The sequence below is a fragment of the Chionomys nivalis genome, chromosome 5 (genome assembly GCF_950005125.1).
Source record: "Chionomys nivalis chromosome 5, mChiNiv1.1, whole genome shotgun sequence".
NCBI lineage: Eukaryota > Metazoa > Chordata > Mammalia > Rodentia > Cricetidae > Chionomys > Chionomys nivalis.
In genome coordinates this window covers 67082443-67096883 of record NC_080090.1, presented here as the reverse complement: position 1 = coordinate 67096883, position 14441 = coordinate 67082443, and the positions used below count along the sequence as shown (strand labels likewise).

The 14441-nt window shown below is 43.2% G+C and overlaps 1 protein-coding gene across 1 annotated transcript in view; it reads right to left on the bottom strand.

Moving 5' to 3' along the window:
* Positions 1–14441, bottom strand: part of Rgsl1 (regulator of G protein signaling like 1) — a 67673-nt gene that overhangs the window by 22170 nt on the left and 31062 nt on the right. The window contains exons 11-15 of the mRNA XM_057769136.1: positions 13535–13637; positions 9223–9416; positions 5644–5761; positions 4412–4526; positions 2369–2498 (exon numbers count right to left, since the gene is read on the bottom strand). Of these exons, the coding sequence (XP_057625119.1) occupies positions 2369–2498; positions 4412–4526; positions 5644–5761; positions 9223–9416; positions 13535–13637 (660 nt within the window). The remainder of the gene's footprint in view (positions 1–2368; positions 2499–4411; positions 4527–5643; positions 5762–9222; positions 9417–13534; positions 13638–14441) is intronic.

The following is a 14441-nucleotide window of genomic DNA, read 5'->3' as shown; positions in this document are numbered from 1 at the left end:
AGAAACATCTTCAACTCAGGTGATTCTACTCTCTTTTAAGATAGGAGAATACAGTCTTTGGGAGCATAATTATTCATAAAGCATTATGATACATTCTGACAAGAGATATGGCTGATATACAGGGCCTGAAAAGTATATTTCTCTCCACTAATCTCTTCTTTTTACAGAGGTCGGCAGTCAATGACGGGTTTGAAGCTTCTTCTCCCCAGATGCCTAAGACAGGAGCTTGCATAATTGATGCCTGTTCCAATGACGGGAAAATTTGGGTAATTGAAGAGGACTTTGCCCAAACCAGGCGCAGCGTGTCTGTCCTGTTGCAGACACACAGGAGTTATTAAAATTAATAAGAGAGAGTGGATTGTGGGCCCATATTTCGGTTTGGCACAGTAGCCATTAGCCTGGTCTGAGCTAGGTACATAGCTCTGCAGACAAGCTGTCGCCTCCTTAACAAAAGTCAGGATGTGCTGCTCCTAGTTTCTTTTGTTAGAATGTGGATTACCTGAGGAGAGATGTTGGCTAAAGCTGATGACTCAAGAGTTTCAGAGGTTCGGTGCTTCCTTCCTTTTGTAACTAAGAGGATGTCTTATAAAGAGATGCTAATTCATGGCCTACCGGACTGCTAGATGCAGACGTGACCTAAGCCCAGGCACCTGGTTGCCTTGGAGACAGCCTAAGGTGTTTTCCCCCACTGAATGTAGATATAAGATGTTCCGAGAATAAAGAGTGATTCTGGCCCTTTTCAAGATGACCTTGTAAGCTGTGTCAGTTTTATTCCTCGCGACTCCGTTTCAGCTGGGTTAGGGAATCTATGTTGGACCCACATGGACTCCGACAGCCTACTTCAAGGATGCCTAAGTTATCATCTCACCTGAGCTTCACAAGAGCTCTGTCAGGTCAGGACAGTTATTCCCATTCCACAGAGGAGGAAACTGAGGCACATGGCCACCTCTTTAACTCCCTCAAGTAAAAGTGGTAGATGCAGTATTTACCACTGACATCTCAGCACCTGCTGGAGGACGTACCCTAAAGCATTCTTAGCAATGGTCATGAATGAGGAGATTAATGAATGAAGCATTTGAATAGATCTATACAATGGACACTTTATGGCAGTCAAAAACTGGGCAGATAGAGGTGTACTGACAGAAAGTGATGTTCAATATAAAATACCAAAGAAAAGGGTATGTTATAAATGGAAAGTTTGGATGTGTGTGTGTGTGTGTGTGTAATCAGAATGTAGGCTTCAAAGCATTGGCAATGTTATCTCTAAAGATTTTCCTTTGTGTCCTACATGTCCTTGTAATTTTTTGCCTCTTTATTAATAGCATGCATTAATTATACAGGCAGGAAAACTTAAAAGATGTTTTAAAAGGCCACATAAAACAGCATAAGGAACTCATCTTACAAAAGGTGAGTCCTCTCTGGTAAGAATGGCCATGCTACAGTGGAGGGCAGCACAAAAATATGAGCAGACAAATTGGACTCAGTGGATTGTAAGTTGCGTGGGGAGGAGGGGAATGAATCTGAGAGGCATTAGCAAGAGGTTAATGCTCAAAATATATTATACACATGTGTAAAATTCCCAGAGAATTAGTAAAAATATTATATATTTAAAATGTGAGCTTTCTAAACACCTTCGTTATTTCCCACACTTGTTGGCTCTTTGAGAAGCACCATTGTCCAGGCAGGCCTGGGCAGGGCTGGCCACTCAGGTTCTGGAGTTCTTGTTCACTGCAGCTTATGCAGGCCTGACATAGAGCTTGAATTCTCATATGGGCTGACCTTGATGGCAGGGGTGACCATGAGGACAGGGGGTGACCTTGATGGTGGGGGGTGACCATGAGGACAGGGGATGACCTTGATGGTTGGGGGTGACCATGAGGATAGGGGTGACCATGATGGCAGGGGGTGACCATGAGGACAGGGGGTGACCATGAGGACAGGGGGTGACCATGATGACAGGGAGTGACCATGATGGGAGGGGTGACCATGAGGACAGGGGGTGACCATGATGGCAGAGGGTGACCATGAGAACAGAGGTGACCATGATGGCAGGGGGTGATCATGAGGACAGGGGGTGACCATGAGGACAGGGGATGACCTTGATGGTTGGGGGTGACCATGAGGATAGGGGGTGACCATGATGGCAGGGGGTGACCATGAGGACAGGGGGTGACCATGATAGCAGGGGGTGACCATGATGACACGGAATGACCATGAAGGACAGAGGTGACCATGAGGACAGGGGGTGAGCATGAGAACAGAGGTGACCATGACGGCAGAGGGTGACCATGAGGACAGAGGTGACCATGAGGACAGGGGATGACCATGAAGACAGGGGTGACCATGAGGGCAGGGGGTGACTACTCACTCTCCTTGGTGTTGAACATTTCCAGGTGGATGAAATCTATAAATTGTTGGCATTTCTTGGGATTTTTCATGACTCTGCGGTAATTGCAAAAACTCTTGATGAAGCCGATCATTTTCCACCATCCTTTCCTCTGGGGAAGAGAAGGGGTGTCCATTAGTGTGGCTAATTGGCCAAAAACCTACTGTGTGCCACAAACCTGCTATCAACTACACTCAGAATCCTTCCTTCCAGAAAGGAATATTTTGTGGATTCCCACTTCAAGGATGAGGAAACACAGGTCAGCCTGCCTCTGACCCCATAGCTGGCGAGTTGAAGAGCTTAGCCCCAGTCAGTCATCATAATGCCTTGGCTCAAACGCCCTCCACCACAGCAGCGAGGGCCAGCACTCAAAATGGGAAGGAACAGAGGACCGAAGCCAGTTTCTGCTCACAGGAGGAAATGACAGCCCAGGAGATCTTAAAGTGTTAAAGAAATAGAGAGATAAACGGACCAATTTCTAACTCTTAAGAAAAGTTTACACATGCTCACTTCCCCACTCCTGTCCCCTCCCCCACACAAGCAAATGTATTCTGCTTCTGCAAGCCTTTAATAAATACAGGGAGACTGTTGTCCAGTTCATTTGCCTCTAGAAAATGTGAGACATCGATTATTTGTTCTTTTAATGACCAATTTCTTCAATTCTTTGTATATTTTGGAGATCAGCCCTGTCCGATGTGGGGTTAGTGAAGACATTTTCCCATTCTGTAGGCTGCCGTTTTGTCTTGTTGACCGTGTCCTTTGCTTTACAGAAGCTTTTCAGTTTCCGGAAAACTTATTAATTGTTTTTCTCAGTGGCTGTGCTACTGGGGTTCTATTTAGGAAGTGGTTTCCTGTGCCAATGCGTTCAAGCGTACTTCCCACTAAAAGCATCTTATTGATGAGAGTACTCACTCCTATACCCCAGTTCTTAGAGAGAGAAGAGCAAGGCCAATGTGGGCCAATGTAGCTTTAGGGAACTGATAGGGAAGTATTAAATCTGCACTGGGTTTGGTGGGCTAGAAACTTTTAGAGAAGAGTCTAGCTTCTCTGTAATTGTGTGATTTGGGTCAGTTTACTTGATCTGAGTCTTTGTGTAAGACAAAACCCACAGCCTTCTGGTGTGTGTGTGTGTGTGTGTGTGTGTGTGTGTGTGTAGCATAGTGTGTGGCCCACAGCAGGCAGTAAGAACATTTGGTTTCTTTCTATCTGACAGGAAAAACTGAAATTCAAACAAAGCTCTCTGGTTCTGCATATAATTTTCAAGCATCCACTCACTTGTGGTGCCCTGGAGATTCGGCTCGTGACCAGAGGGAGTGGAGAAGGGAAGAGTGGCAGGTTTTCATGCCTACAGTATTGGGGGTAAATCTAATTTTCAGCTATGTCTTGATTTCACCTTTGGAGTCTGACAGAATTGGGGTCAATTTTTCTGTCCAAGCTGAAAGGAGCATGTGTGCTTTTCCAGACCGCATAAGACTTCCCCGAGTACCGTCCCCATCTCTTCCCCCTTCCTCTTTTCCCATGAGACAAAGGGTAAGAGGGGTAATCATGTATAGGAGAAGGACATGGTGTTCTCAGTGCCAATCACTGACATTGTCTTTCTGGGGTTTGCCGGTCTGAGGGACACTTGTTCCAGGCCTATGCAAGGGGAGGCTTACGTTGCCAGTGTCTGAATGTAGAAATCAAACTAATCCTTATGCAGAAAGATTAGAAAAACATTTGGCCTGATGGCCAGTCCACAATCTCCAAATAAACATGGGCAGAAAAAAAAAAAAAAAAACAAAAAACTCTGACAGTTTCATTTCCGTGTATCTAACCCTCGTACCCGTCACTGAGTTGGTGACAGAGGCAGACCAGAAAGAGATTTCCCAGTATATTTTTTTCTGAGCCTCAGATTATCCTTTTGTAAAACAGGGCTTACGACATGACCCCCAACCCCAAGAGTAATTCTTCCAGTGGTGTTTCAAATGTCAGTAGGGACAATGGCTTTCCTGTCTGTCCCGCCCTTTTCTCTTCGTCCTCACTGACCTGGGATTCCTGTAGGTGCATTGCTGCCTTTGAGGGCTTCCTTTGAGAGACAGGCTGTACTTCAATTTCCACCTCCAAAGGGCGTGGTGGGAACATGTCTTGGTACTCTTTAAACCTACCAGAAAGGAGACCGAGAAGATCAAAGAAGACAAAGCCATGCTCTTGAAACACAGCAAGACAGCCTTGTTTCAAGTCAGTTTCTGTGCTCCTCTTATTGTCTCAATTCTTATACAGTGTAAGTCAGTCTTCTCAACACTGCATTCTTCCTCATCGTGTGTGTGTGTTTGTGTGTCTATGTGTATACGTTTGTGTGTGTGTGCATGCCTGTGTGTGTATATATGTGTATGTCTTTGTATGTGCATATGTACATGTGTCTGTATGTGTATATTTGCATGTATATATGTATGTGTTTTGTGTTTGTTTGTGTATGTATGTGTGTGCATGTGTGTATGTATGCGTGTATATGTGTGTTTGTGTATGTGTGCGTGTGCATGTGCATGTGTGTGGATATGTGTGTGTGTTTGTGTATGTGTGTGCCTGTGTGTGTATGTGAGTTTGTGTGTATAAATATATGTGTGTCTGTGTTTTTATGTGTATGTTTGTGTGTGTGTGCATGTGTGTATGTATGTGTGTGCTTGTATATATGTGTGTTTGTATATGTGTATCTGTGTCTGTGTGTATGTGTATATATGTGTATGTATGTGTGTCAGTGTGTTTATATGTGTAGTTCATGTGTGTGTATATGTGTTTGTATATGCATGTATCTGTGTATATGTGTGTATGTGTGTTTGTGACTGTGTGTCTGTGTGTATATATGTGTGTTTGTGTGGATATGTGTGTGTTTGTGTGGGTATATGTGTTTTTGTGTATGCATGTCTGTGTGTATATGTATGTTTTTGTGTATATATGTGTGTATGTATATATGGCTTGTATGTGTATATGCATGTGCTTATATATGTGTATTTGTGTGTATATGGGTATGTGTATGTGGGTATATATGTGTGTGCACGTATGTGGTGTTTGTGTGTGTATATGTGTGTATGTATATTTGTGTATGCGTGTGTGTGTTGCACTGGTGCTGGCAGGCAGGAGATTTGAAAGCAAGTTTTGTGTTTCTCTTGGAGGAGGGCTCTGGCGGTATGCTATGAAGACTAGAAGAATTTGGCTTAATGTGGCTTTTCAAAGACAGGAAGCAACTCCAGAAGGAGCCCGCCTTCTCTGGGCATGCTCACCACTTTTCTTCCAGAGATTTCATTACGTAGCCCTGGAGCAGCAGCAGAGTGGTGGTGGTGATGTAGCGCATGTGGATGGTTTCTTTGATATAAGGAGCATCACATTGCAGCATCTCTTCTAAATGATGAGAGAGGGAGGGAAGGAGAGAGGAAGAACATCATTTCTGTCTGCTGCTTGGTGGGTCACGTGCAAGTCTCAGGACCCTCTGTTCTCACTCTGGCCTCACTCTGAGCCTTCTACAATTTGACGATTTCTAAAGAATATTTTAAATGTTATGGGAAATTGTTTTGTCGGCAAAATACTATCTTTCTTAGTTCTATTTCAAAAATGAAAGCTTAAAGGGAAATGAAATCTTAAAATTTAAGCTCATTTCTGTAGCCCGGGATGAAGTTTTCCAGTTTAGGGGTGGCTTAGGAGGAAAGGAGTAAAACACAGTCTTTGGGTGCAGAAGGAGAGCTCAAGACACAAATATCAACTCAGGGACAGATTCACAAGACTGCATCCTGGCAACATGGTGCAGCATGGTGTTCCTTGTTTTCAGAGGTAGGAAGGTTTGTTAATGAGACCTGAAAATGCAACCAAGGAAAATCTGGGCACTCCTTTCTCTTTGAGATCCCCTTCCCCAATAACTGCATATAGAACTCACACTGAAAATCAGCACATAAATATTTCTTATATGTGGCAATGCATTATGACAACAATATCTCTTCCATTCTACAAGACAGGACCTTTCGCTGGACCACACAGTCAGAATTAACAATGCACCTTGAAGACACTTAAGGCTTCAGACAACTAGTGCTGTGTATTCAGGCCGTGAACCCGCCCTTAAGAGAACAATGTAACAACTAACCATCCTTGCCTTAGATTTCTCATGCAATTAATTTTAACAAGGGAAGCTAATACATAGGTGCAATTGTAAAAACCCGAAAGATCCTGTACTATATAGTACTACGCCTATAGTGCCCCATGCCACTACAGGTCAATATGCTTTCGTGAGCAGGGAACTAAGCTTGGAGACTTAAAGACACAGAGACAGGCACACACACACACACACACAGAGAGAGAGAGAGAGAGAGAGAGAGAGAGAGAGAGAGAGAGAGAGAGAGAGAGAGAGAGGTCACTCTTGATACAAGAGTGCCAATGCCCAGTTTATTGTGCTCAGGGGAAGCTTATATAAGGATCCTGAGCCATGCATGCCCAGCTCTCGGGATATTTCAGCTGCAGGCCCATCAGCCTACCATCAGGGTCTCGTGCCCAGAGCAGCTGCAGGCACAGGTGTTTTGCTCAGTTCACTCCAGCAGGCAAAGTCAAGGAGAAAGTCAAGGGGCCAGGGATCTGCAGCTCCCAACATGCAGTCTTAAATGTGTACTCTTCCATGTCCCTGTCCCAAGACTAATGCACACATGTATGTATGATATGATAATCATTGGCTGAGGATAGAAAAACAAGACCAAACAAGCTTATAAAATGAATTCCCAGAGCCCAGGTAGTTTGGATGCTCACCTTAATAGACCTGGATGGAGGTGGGTGGTCCTTGGACCTCCCACAGGGCAGAGAAACCTGCTTGCTCTTTGGGCTGAGGAGGCAGGAAGACTTGATTGGGGGAGGGGGAGGGAATGGGAGGTGGTGGCGGGGAAGAGGCAGAAATCTTTAATAATTAAATTAATTAATTAATAAAAAAATCAGCAAGAAAAAAAAACAAAATATAAAAAACAATGTAAAAAAAAATGAATTCCCAGCATAAATGCTGGAGCAATATATGGATATTTCTTGACAGCATTGGATTGTTTGTTATCTGGATCAGTTGGGCTCAGTTAGAATCAGTGACTCCGTCCCTTGGGTTAAACATTTCTAGACAGGCAGTGGTGGTGCACGCCTTTAATCCCAGCACTTGGGAGGCAGAGGCAGGAGGATCTTTATAAGTTTGAGGCCAGCCTGGTCTACAAGAGCTAGTTCCAGGGCAGGCACCAAAGCTACAGAGAAACCCTATCTTGAAAAATAAAATTCTGTAATGTTTCGCCTCCTTCCCCCACATGGTGTCTTCTGTGCTGTCCAATAAGAAAGAACAAAGCCCCTTGCTAGGGACACACACAGGAACACACAGAGACACAGGGGCAGATTCACAAGAAGCACGTAGGTGGGCATGGATTCAGACTCATATGGACAGAGAGAGGACAATGGGAGGCACAGGGAAAAAATTAAAGAATTCAAATCTGGGCTCCCTCTTGTTTAAGTGACACCCAGGGTTAGTGCTTTATAACTTCTTCTAATTCCTCAGTGTGACACCAGCGCAGTATCGGTGATTCTGAGTTCATTGTTACAACGTTCGAATTGCACCTACAAACTGTGACACACTGGGCTGGGGCATGTCTGTAAATCCTAGCACATGACAGGCACAAGTAGGAGGTGTCAGCATTTTAGGCCAGTCTGGGCTGCATAGATGTAGGGATAAGTTCCGCCCCTTAGGGGGCGTGTTCGCCTCGGGCTAATAGCTATAAATCTGGCAATCGTGCTCACAGTACTTGCTTCTGCTTTCCTGGTCTCCGCGGGAACGGTGGTTCTGTAAGTCTATTTCCCCATTAAAGCTGTATATATTTTTACAATCTGTCTGCATTCGTTTACGCCGTTACATTTTGGCACCAACGTGGGGCTCGAACCCACGACCCTGAGATTAAGAGTCTCATGCTCTACCGACTGAGCTAGCCGGGCTACGCGCTTGAGTCGGGGGCAAAATAGCCCATGAGTTTCAGGCCAATCTGGAATATGTGACAATTCCCTGTTTCAAAACAAATGAACTAGAGAGATTTGTTAACTTTGAACTTTTTCTACTTTTGTACTTATACCCTTGTCTTAGATAACTATAAACAAAACCAAAGCAAGCAAACAAACAAAAACCAGAAAACAAACAAGCCCCCTCCCCATCCACACAAGCTTCACCTGCTCCTCTGAGACAGGCAGAAAGCTCTGCTCTGTGGCCTTGCTGCAGCTTGTCTGCCTCCAGGGGGGCACTTGTGCACCCTCTTTTGCTAGGGCTGTAAACTAATACTTTATTTGTTGCCACTAGTTAAGAGGAATTTCCACGGGTCAAGTTTAACACCACATCGGACAGGAAAACAAGATGGTTCATGAACGATTTCCAGACAGACCATTCTCTACCCTGGCTCAACTTTTCACATCTGGGCATGGAGGAAAACGCCCGTTTGCTTAGATTTAGCCCCATGCTAGCTGATTTCACGATCAAGTAATTTGAATTTGTGTTACAGTTCCACAAATCAGATAAGCTAGTTAACTTCAAAGTATTTTTTGTCCCTACCTTACAGGGATTAAGGTTCGATTTTCAACATGAAGTGAAATGAACATGTATATGAATGCATCTTACACGTGGCTCCTTTTACCGATATTATGGCTTTGGGCTTAATATTGTTCTCCGCATTAATTCTCACAGTCTTAATATTGCTCCCGTGGAGTATTACAGAGACTCCCCTGCTCTGCTCTCTTGGGGTTTTCATGGAGCCAGGCTATTTCCCAGACTTTTCCTCCCAAGAAACTGAAGCGGGAATCCGGAGGAAAAGGCGTACCGGGAGGGACCTTGCCGTGGAAGTAAGTCTTGGTTATATTCTCCAAAGCAGCCTTGTAAGTCTTTTCATTGGTCTCCATCATGATCTTCTGCACGGCTATCAGGAACAGCAGCGGGTTTTCAGCCTTCCGGTCTCTGAGAAATTCCCGGAAGCACTCCAGGTGTTGAGAATTTAGGAGGATTTCTGTCAAGTTCCTGGAAAACAGAGCATCGTTGGTAGAGGGGAAGGATAATGATCATGGCGGCTGTTCCGAGTAGGGAAAGGAGCCGGGCACGGGTCACAGCTTCTCCTCTAGGCCTGTGAGATCCGCCTGCCTCTGCCTCCCGGTGCTGGGATTAAAGACGTGTGCCATCACAGCTGGCAAACCACTACTTTTTGATGCTGCTTGAAGGAGATCCAGTTTTTAATCACTACTTTTTGGGGGGAGATTTTTAAAATCTTGTTGTTGTTTCTGTAGATTTACCAACACTTTCAACTTGTCTTTGAGTCTGCTTTTAGAAATTTGGGCATTTCTATAGGTATAGGACATTAAGTTGTTGAATCTGATCCTTCATTTTTTAACAATCTCAATTTCTGTACAGTCCTCATCATTTTTAAACAAAATTTTTAAACAAAATTTAAGTTATATTTCTTTTGTGTGTTTGTGTCTGTCTTTCTGCCTATGTGGTGTGTTTCGTGGTACACATGGAGGGTTTGGATCCTTCTACGGTGTGGGTCCTGCTGCTCTAGACAGATAATGTCTATTGAACCATCTTCCAGTTCCCTGGCTCCTCCACATTAGATCTGCTAATTCCGCCTAGCAAGCTTTTCATGCAGTTGTTACGTTCTTTCTACCGCGGATCTGAATTTAGTTGTTTTATAATTGGTCTCATTATTGGTTTTCTCTAGTTGATTAATGATTGTTATCATACATTCCTCTAGTTCTTTAAACATAATTTCCTTTAGTTTGTTGAATAGTTTCTTAGCTGTTTCGGCCAAGTTCATGGGAACCAGTTCCTATGTGCTGCCTGCCCCACATACCACATACATTCTGTGCGTCCCTGGCTGTTTTGTACGACCGTTGTAGCTACGGTGGAGGTGGGGCCCATTCCCTCTCGTGCTTCATTTCACTCAAGTTGTTGCTGTTGATGGTTTGATTTGCTTTTCTCTAGTTTATTTTTCTCTAACTGACTCACAGGATTGAATTCTAGAGAGCATTGCTCCCCACAGTGTGTTTTCATAAGGTGCCTGCTCTGCTTTTTCTTAAAGTTTTTTCATTCTTTTTATTTTATTTTATAATGTTATAATAAAAATGATGCAAATAAAAAAATCACACACTGAAATTCACCAGACCCTTTGAAGACTGTATATCACAGTTCAAATAATAATTCAAACTGGAAGCTGTGGAGTGTCACACTCCTTTTTATGCTTTTGCTACTGAATATATTTTTGTACACTTATCCATCACAGAAATATTTTAAAGGATATATTCATTGTTGCTTTATATGTATGAGTGTTTTGCCTTCTTGTCTGTGTAACACCTGTATGTCTTGTACCAGCAAAGACCAGAACAAGGTGATGGAGCCCTCAAACTAGTGACTGCTAGCATCACACAGGTGTTAGGTATTGAACGTGCATCATCTGCAAAAGCAACAAATTCTTTTAACCACTGAGCCGTCTCTGTAGGCACCGTTCTTTTTTTGTTTTTAATTATAATTTTAAGGCCTTATGGAAAGCCAAGAAAAGTAGTTAACTCGGCCCATCTTTGTTCTGTCTGGGACTGCAAACCTATTCATGACATCATTTCTGTGCAGTTGAAATTTTACATGCAGCTTAGGAATTCTTCTTACAGCCTAACTTTTTAAAATCTGTACTCAAAATATTTCTTTCTCTTTCTGATGTACCCCCATGGGAATCACACAAAACTTGATCACAACACTTCAAAGTCATCTTGAGTTCTTTTGTCTTAGATTAAGAGCAAGAACTATTGGGTATTATGGCAAAAGCTTTTAATCCCAGCACTGGGGAGGCAGAGGCAGGTGGGTCTCTGAGTTCAAGGCCAGCCTTGTCTGCATAATGAGTTCCAGAAGAGTCAGAGCTACATAAGACCCTGTCTTGAGAAACCAAAAAGCAAACAAACAACAAGTAGAAAGTGACAAGAATTGTCTTATTAGTATGAGAAGTATTATATAGATAGCATTATCATCTATATCATTAGAATGGCTGAGACTAGCGTAGGATCAATAATAACTCACACTGAATGGGGGGTAGAGACAAGCTTAGAAGACCTGCAACTGTAGTGTCTCTGACCCTGGCTATGATCTTAAGTCATGCTGTATGACTTATACGATTTAGAAAGGACTTGTATTATCCATGGCCAATGAAGTTGGAACTGTTTCTGTGGCCTGAGTAGAGAACAGCGATGAGCACAGACTAGAGCAGCAAGAGGAACAGTGATTGCCTTCCGGGAACCAGTTTCCATTATCCAAGGGCGGGGGGGATTTATTCTGAGTGTGGAACAGACAGGAGGTGCTACAGTAACAGAAGAATTCTTGTGGGCATTTTTTTTCTATACAAAATATTTCCCCAGAGATTTGATTGTCTCTTTGTATACTACTATATTTTCATAATCTACAGATGAACTCTTCTTGTAGCTAGCAATTAGAAAAAATGGAATAAAATGAACAAATTGGCCTCAGAGAAAATTAGTCAAGAAAGAAGGAATCATGCCAAAAGTACAAAGCACTAAAAGATAGCATGCAGAATTAGTGGCGGCCTCTGGGGATGCAGGCTCAGAGCAGGGAATTATAGCAGATGTAACACTTGGGAAACTTTTCATGTCTAAGTGACATTTGTGATAAGGGTGCTGTGGGATAATGCTCTTGTACCCTGTAAAGATTTATCACTTGTATTGGTTTAATAAAACACTAATTGACCAGTAGCCAGGCAGGAAGTATAGTTGGGGCAACCAGACTAGGAGAATTCTAGGAAAAGGAAAGGCTCAGTCTGCAGTCATCAGCCAGACACAGAGGAAACAAGACGAAAATATTGCACTGAGAAAAGGTACCAAGCCACCTGGCTAAACATAGATAAGAATAATGGGCTAATTTAAGTTTCAAGAACAAGTTAATAATAAGCCTGAGCTAATAGGCCAACCAGTTTATAATTACTATAAGCCTCTCTGTGTTTTGTTGGGACTGAACAGCTGCGGGACCAGACAGAAGAGAAACTTACATTTACAAAGGAAATTGGAAAGAAAGACAATTATTGCCTCCGCAGGAAATGTCATAGACTCTTCTCCCAGTGGAGACAGATTAGAAAGTGGAGCCACAGGAAGGAAAACACCAGTCATGAGGCCACCTTAGTAGTGTGGAACCTAAAGTTCCTAAATGAATTAACCTACATGTGCTGTTGACAGCAGTGAAAGATAAAAGGCAGTGTGAATGCCTAGAGGAAGGATAGGACTGAACAAAACATGCTTCATCCACAGCGTGGAAGTCAGTAGCTCTATGCAGGCTAATGTAGAAGGGTGTCCATGACAGTGCTAGTTAATGTGGAGAGTCACAATTGGTCAAAATATTCAGAACAAGTCACTGGTGAGTGCTTAGCCTGAAATGGGCCATCTACATCAATCCTCTCCAAGGCTCAGGGAACATCTTGGAAGAGAAGACAGAAAGAATTGTGGGAGGTATAGGATGAGGAGCACTGTGAAGTGCTGGGATTTGAACATGACATGGCTGTTGCGCCTGTGAACTCACAGATCAATCAGACCCTCACAAGACCTCTAAGAGACCCAGCCTTTCAACGTGCCATCACGGATGGGGGAGGGGCTAGTAAGGCTCCACCCCTCCCTGGGGAGCTGCAGCCAGTTAACAGTTGTTGAGGGAAGAGGAGTCATATAGTCCCCAGTGGTCTAGCCATGGGTACTTTGCCCTTGCACAGGTAAATGACTCTTAACTGTTCTCATGCAAGTAAACCTAATTAAGTGTATTCGATTACACACACACACACACACACACACAAAGGTAAAAAAATGAAAGTAGAGAAGACTAAGTTAAGCAGAACAATTTTGATGAGAAGGGAATAATCTATATTATGTATATTATATATAGCATATATATTTGGTATAATTCTATATACAAATAAAATTTTTAAAAAGTTTTCTGTAATAATTTAAGTTTTAAAAAGTTATTTGGTAATACATAAATAAGCAACATAACATGCAGAGCGTCTTGTCCATATGCATAAGAGCTACAGAAAAAGGTCTGGGGACCTCCACACAGAAAAGAGTCTGTGCCTAAAGATGTTGCTATAGCTGGATCCCCCATCTTACCTTGGTCTCATGGAAGGCTTCCTTGTGACAGATTTTTTAACAAAGGATGTTTTCCTTTGTGAGCCCATGTGTCTTGGCTGCTTAACAATTTCTACTGTATAGCCTGAAAAAGACCACAAAGTTAGGTAACAATATTTTATAAAGAGAGAGTAAGAAGGGATGTTTATCAGGCATTGACTACAAGTATTGTGTCCAGTCATTGAACACCTGGACACTGTCATCAGGTCAAGGTGTGTTACTCATGAATGTTGGCCATCAGGGATAGAGCCTACCTTCCTTAGAGACATTGGCCATCAGGCCTTCAGGCCACCTTCCTTAGAGACATGGACCATCATGCCTAGAGCCTACCTTCTTTAGAGACTGCTGAGACCAAGTCCACTATTCTTCTAGGTACGTTACTGAAGATGAGAGCCACCTGCCTTCTAATCTGATTCTTTCATTCAGCCACAATGCATGTGCTCCATCTTTGTTGACACCTTGGCTGTCCTCTCAGAAACACTCCATGGGTCATTTGAAAGTTTTACTTTGTAATCATTGAACTTACTGACTGTTAACCTCAACTGTAAGAGGCTCCACTCAACCTCTGGCTTTAACTAAAACCATTTTCTTTCCAAGGATACGGCATTGCGATGGTATTCTGGCAACCCCCACACAATTCAGAACAGGTGTCTTGCTCTGTGGTGCACTTTAGAACTTTATTCTGAGAAATGCATTTAATGTTTTTGAAAAATAATAGATTCCACGGATTTCACCATCATCAAAACCCTTTGGGGGTTTGGGATGTCATTTAGCTGACAGAATGCTTGCCTAGTCTTCATGAAGACCTGGGCTCAAACCCTAGCACATGTGATTGTTGTAATAAGAGTGGCGGGGCTGCGTCCCCGGCACCCAGCCGCCCGCATGGCTA